Genomic DNA, 6000 nt, shown 5'->3' with positions numbered 1-6000 from the left:
CCCCCCCCCCCCCCCCCCCCCCGCCTCCGGAAGCTGACCTCTCCAGAAGAGGGAGCGAAAGGCGCAGCTCCTGGGACACAGTGTCCTGCCCCTGAGGCAGAACGAGCTGGCTCCCCGGCCCAGAGAGGTCTGCGTGGCTGGGCTCAGGCAGGCTTCCTCTCTGTCCCACCGCTCTTTAGATTTGGGGGTGATGGACCCGCATTTAAACTGAGCACTTTAGGCAGAATTTATATTGCTTTATTCTCACTGAAGGAGGGAAACCTTTCTTTTTCCCAGTGAGCACGGAAGGCTTGCTGCTCGCTGATGGTAAAGAGGTCAGGGTTTACAGAGGCCTGACAGGGACTCCCACCTGGCACTTGCCACGTCAGCTCACGGTATCCTTGGTGTGCCTTCATCGGCCTCAGTGATACGTAATAAATAACACAGTTTATTTACAGGTGCTAGTGGAGCTCTCTCAGGGGCGGGGGGGGGGGGACAAATGGTGCATTTTGTCATGTTACTAAACCGGCGACATAGACAAGCCTGCTCTCCCCCCGTGCAGAGATGCACACTGACAAGCCGCTGTTCTCTCGCAGCAGATGAGCGTAGACGCCGGCAGCTGGACACAGTGGTGCACGGGGGACTTCCTGGGATCGGTAGCTGAAGCCAGAGTCTCCCTCACTGAGCCAGGACACCGTGCTCGGGTCCACCGCACGCCAGTGACAGCAACACTGCTTTGACAGAAGACTCTGAAGGGGATTAAGGTGTGTCTGCAGGTACAAACAAGACTACGTGGGCACACCAAAGGGGAGGTCCTTTCGGAGCACACGGGGACTACGCTGGAGAACCAACCAGGCGTCTAGCGACGCGTCCAGACACCCTTGCGCCTCTGCTTGCCACGAGCACATGAGCACAACTTGCTGTTTGTGGGACCAGAAAGGTTAGTGGGAAGGGAATTCTAGCATGGGCGATCAGCCCAGATACAACAATCATGGATGTGCATTCAAAACGGAGTATTTACAAGAAACGTGTATATATAATTATTTATATAGACCAATAAAAGCCTGAAACACCAGGATTTGTAGTCACTGCACTTACTGCAAAATGAGGTAATTGAGATGTTAACAGAGTAAAATTAATGCAGTTCAGCCCCCAGGGTCTACACCTCGTGTTTGGATTCTTCAGGAACAATGTGACCATTTCTATTTGTGTGATAAACTCCGGCTTTTCCATGCCCAGAAAGCAAGCTGACTTTTGTGCAGCCCTGCCCCGTGGCCCTGAAGGTCACCCTGGCTAGGGTCATGGGGCTCCCGGCTCGGTCTCCCAGCTGGTCTCGGAGGAAGAAGCCACGACGCTCCTCAGAGGTTGGTCTCGTCCCAGGCAGGGTCGTTCATGTTCTTGAGAACTTTCCTCACCAGCTTTTCCAGGTCTTTGCGGGCTCTCTGCTCCTCTTCCAGAGATTTCTTCATCTTTTTGTTATCCTGTAAAGGAAGCAGACCACAGGAGACTGAGTGTCTTGGGTACAGAAAAGGACCTGCTTCCCAGAAGTAATCGTGGACTGGAACCCGCCACATCCACACTGATGCTCCTACGAGCCAGGCCCCATCACAGGTGGAAGAACAGCCCTGACTATGGAGCAAGACAATCTCCGTGTCACACACGAGAGGGTGGAAGGTACAAAGCAACGGCATGCATCTTCCCACACTGGCGAAAATCTCACAGTCTTCTTACAGAAAAATGGTAGCGGCAGCTGAAAGGCTGCATGAGCCAAGGGGCAGAGCCTGCCTTCCCACACTTTGACCCGATCACCCCAAGGCACGCAAACACGTACCCACTGCTGAGGGTCCCTTCAAACACGGAAGGGAAGCATGCGGAAGCCACGCGGACGCAGCGAGGTAGGCCAAGTGCGCGTCCAGGTCCAGACCGCGCCGCACCCCAACCCCCCGCCTGGCGTGGGGGCTCACCACGCGCTCCTTGGAGACACAAGCCGGTGTGCAACGTACTTTACCCAAAACATACTCAGTCACTTAGCCAAGTTCACCTGACTTCTTAAGAACAAGAACCCTGCGTTCCACCAGCAAGTGGTGGAGGAGAATCCCTGCGGGACTTTCAGACGTTTTAAAGATGATTCCAACAGGACCTGAGATGATTTATGATGCCGACAGTATAGCACAAAGTTTGAACAGGTCACTTTAAGAATTCATTTCCTGGTCTGTCCTGTCCACAGGGGACCAAACTGGCCCTGGAGCGCAGAGAAAGGACGTCCCTCCGTGGTACTGTGAGTACGGACAGACGGCCTTGCTTTTCACGCGGTGCTTTCCTCTGACCCCATTACAAGATTAACGAGCTTGTCAGGACTCACCTGTCTCAACTCCTGGACTTCATCCTTCAACGCATAGACTGTGTCAACAAGACTCCTGAAACAGAGAATGGGACGAACACCTGAACCAGGATGGGAGTGAGGACAACGCACGACAGCGCTCCATCAGGAGGCACGGCAGCGCCCTGCCCGCAAACCGTCCCGCTCCACAGGCCGTGCAGCTGCCCGGTTAAGGCTAGCGCCCACCCCCCACCTCCCCACACCCACGTGCCCGCCCGGAAACGCTGGGTGTCACTTACTTCTCCTCGATCACCGTCTGACCATTACTCTTGGTTTCTTCAACTATCATTTTCTCTTCCTCTGGAAGCAAAACTTGTGGAGCAGACTCTTTGCGTGAACCTATATCATTAAGACAACAAAAACACAAACCCACAGGTGAATGCCGTGGCGGAGCTGAAAACCCAACCCGACGACGCGGACTTCAACACTACTATTAAACCCCGGGGGTCGCGCGTTACAAAACTCTCTAGATACAACACGGAAGGGCAGCTTTTTACCAATTTTCTCCACTTCTGCCTAGTGAACTCAGTCCTCCTCATGCCTAAAGCATCTAGACGGAAGGAAGACCAGCCTTTTGGTGATTTATTAAGCTTCGGTTCCTGAATCGGGATCATGGAGCTTTTAAATCCTGAAATCTTCCACAGGTAGGTAGCAAGGTTCTGACCCCAGTGCCCTGGATGTTTTGGAATAAATACCAAAAAAATTGGGGGGAACAACGAAATCAATCAAAATTCGAGACACCTCATGCTGGCCATTTTAGGAAGATGGGTCGGGCAGTGGCGCACACAGTGCTCAGAAACGCAAACAGCTGGCGAAACGCTCAACTCCAGAGCGACAGGTAGAAACAAAGACTGAGACACATGGTTTCGAAAAACAGCTTTATTACTTTTTCACGAAACCTTACTGGACATTCCCTGGAACGTACACCTCTTTCCCAATGGAAGGCGGTAAACCGCGGACGATGCCGGAGGGCCACGTGCGCCATCTCACCGGGACCCCGCACCACAGGCCGCCAGGCGCCCTGTCCCGAGGAACGTGCGCTGGGGGGTGGGCACTTCAGAAACTGGGAGACCCAAATGTCTCACAGGTAAGCAAGGAGACTCCAATCTCTTGAAGGACGCGAAAAAGGAAATTTGAGGTAGTACTTTCTTAAAGGTTCTACAGCACCACCACTTCTATTTTTGCGAGTGTCAGATGCGAACTTGAGGGAAGAACCTACCACAGAACAAAGGCTCGCAAGCGGTATTTTGATAAACATTTCTCCATTTGACAAATACACTTGGTGTTTGATAGCTGCGAACGGATTACAGAGAAGCTGGTACAACTCGCTTGTCTCCCGGATTACCTTTAGTTGGCCTTCTGCAAAGTTTGCCAAACTCTAAGACGGCTGTGCCTCCTCACGTCACGGGGACATTCAGTAGGACACCGATTTTCTTAAAGACAGGGTTTAAAGAATAGTTTCACCAGCAATTTTCGTGTCAGCTTAACCTCCTCTGAACAGGACGAACAACAATTACCATCAAAGCTTGACGGCCACAGGGCTGCATCGTTCCCCTGGCAGCACGCCGCTGGGAGAGGGCTGCAGTTTGCCGGCCGCGGGGCCTCGGCCTAGACTCTCCCTGCTGCCATCTGGACATGGGCAAGACCTGCTCCGTTCCCGTCGCACAACTGGGAAGGGCATCAAATCCAAGCACACCATGAAACGTGACGGCAGGAACCGGACGAAGCTAGGATGTGGACCACCTCCTCCTCGGTCATCCCAAGCGTGAGAAGATGAAACTCTGGGCCAGCAAGCACCGCCGTGTGTCACGCGGCACGCGCTTCGGCACGTGGGTACGTTTCCATCCCAAGGAAGGAAGGGCCCCGCGGTGCATCAGGAACGCTAGCACTACCATCGGATGGCGCACTCAGGATTCCGTCGCGAGCCGCAACAGGCTGGTGTGTGGGGGTGCATCTGTACACCACTGCTCTCCCGTTCACCCCCGTCGCTGCCAGGGAGTGAGGGGTGTCGCTTTGCTGTACCCTCACTAAGGGGTAGCCCCCCCACCCCATCATGGTCGCCCATCCACAAGGGGAATTACTCTGCAGACAGAGGGCAACATCCTTCAAGATTTTTAAGACATCATTACGCTGACATTCCACCTCCCGGAGTATCGCCTGCTCCAGGTGCCACAGCTCTGCAAGGGACTGCAGGCACGTCTTCTTCTAGGCCCTTCTGGGCCACACGGGAAAATACTGTTCAGAAAGGAAACTGGTATGTGAGAAAATAAGGGAAAGCTCAGCAGAACCAGCCGAGGTGAGGATTCCAAAGGCCATGGAACATCCTCTGTTTCCAACACACGCATTACTTCCATTTTCATCAGGAGAGCTAGTTCATGTGCTGTTGTCCCCAGAAGACAGAAAGGGAGTCATAAAAATTCGAATGTGTATACCACGTGTGGGAAAAAAAATGGTTTCCGTGACTTTTTGCCATGAAGAGAGGTCATGGGTCAACTTAGCCGGCTCTGAAGTGCCCCCGCCGCCGCCACCTGCTCTGTGTTACAGTCACATCAGAACCGGCACCGGCTGCATGTCCCGTCACCCCCAGCTGGAAACACAATGTCTCATTAGCTCGTCCATGTGAGGGCACGACAGGATGAGAAGTTCACGAGGCAGCGCTGTGGGGAGACGGGCTTCGTCGCATCCCTCTCCGGCTATTTTCACATCTTGTCAATTCCTGGGCAGCCCACTGACATGAGGCACTCCCAGCTTCAAGCAGCAAGAGAAACAAGGGACACGGGTGTCATAAGGACATGGGTCAGACAGCAGGCACTGTCCTGTCCACACGAGTACGGAGGCCCAGGGCTCGTAAAGCAGAACAGAGCTAACCAACTCTGCAAAGCTGGTCTGAGATTTTAAGAATCATATTTAGTATCTTTTAGTCACAAAGTCACAAAGACAAAAGCCTTAAATTCTGTCACATAACATGACATCAGAGGACTAAAAGCCCATGAGAACTGGTACGAGAGTCACACACACGTGATGGTTATTTTTGGAAATGCACTGACAGCACACCAGAATTTATTATAAAACTTAAATCTTAGAATTTTATAGGCAGAATGTACGGACTTAACGGCTTGATTCCTGAAAGATGCTGGTGTGGAAAATGCCACAAACGAACTTGGACAGATTTACTGGCCTGCAGAGAAAGGCATACGATGCTAGTAACGTGCCTAGGTTCAACGGAACATTTTTCTAAAAGGGCAGAAAATTTAGTTTTTCAGAAAATTAAATAAAGGAATGTTCTCCAGCCAGGTTTATAAGTAAGTTTGTTCCTACAGAAATAGCCAAATTTTACAAAGTAGATTTAACAAGTTATCTCAAAGATCATGTGGGCATTTTTAGAGGGAGCACAGCATGTTTTCCCTGAATTAGTTTGGAAAAACAATAGAACCCACAAAGAACGTTCTGTCACTTTATTTAAAATCCTCTAAGAGGGGCTGAGACACAGATGAATGGGTTCATGATGGTTCCAGCACATTCAGGTGTTTCCAGGAGATAACGGGCGCAAGAGCTGACGATACTGACTCCATCTTGTTCGCCTCCGTGTGATGACCTCCCTGGGGGGCTACTGCTGCAGGCCCCTGGGAGGGAGCATGTGC

General features: G+C 52.1%; 1 protein-coding gene across 5 annotated transcripts in view; it reads right to left on the bottom strand.

Moving 5' to 3' along the window:
• Nucleotides 1-221: 221 nt before the first annotated feature.
• The window catches only part of ARHGEF7 (Rho guanine nucleotide exchange factor 7), a 126322-nt gene continuing 120543 nt past the window's right edge, over nt 222-6000 (bottom strand). For all 5 annotated transcript variants that reach the window (XM_040624693.1, XM_040624675.1, XM_040624689.1 and 2 more), the window contains 3 exons: nt 2599-2698; nt 2342-2396; nt 222-1460 (listed from right to left, as the gene is read on the bottom strand). In XM_040624693.1, coding sequence (XP_040480627.1) covers nt 1338-1460; nt 2342-2396; nt 2599-2698 — 278 coding nt within the window. In that variant the 3' untranslated portion in view covers nt 222-1337. The remainder of the gene's footprint in view (nt 1461-2341; nt 2397-2598; nt 2699-6000) is intronic.

Source organism: Ursus maritimus, unplaced genomic scaffold (genome assembly GCF_017311325.1).
Source record: "Ursus maritimus isolate PB19 unplaced genomic scaffold, ASM1731132v1 scaffold_10, whole genome shotgun sequence".
NCBI classification, from domain to species: domain Eukaryota; kingdom Metazoa; phylum Chordata; class Mammalia; order Carnivora; family Ursidae; genus Ursus; species Ursus maritimus.
This window is presented reverse-complemented; position numbering and strand designations above follow the sequence as displayed.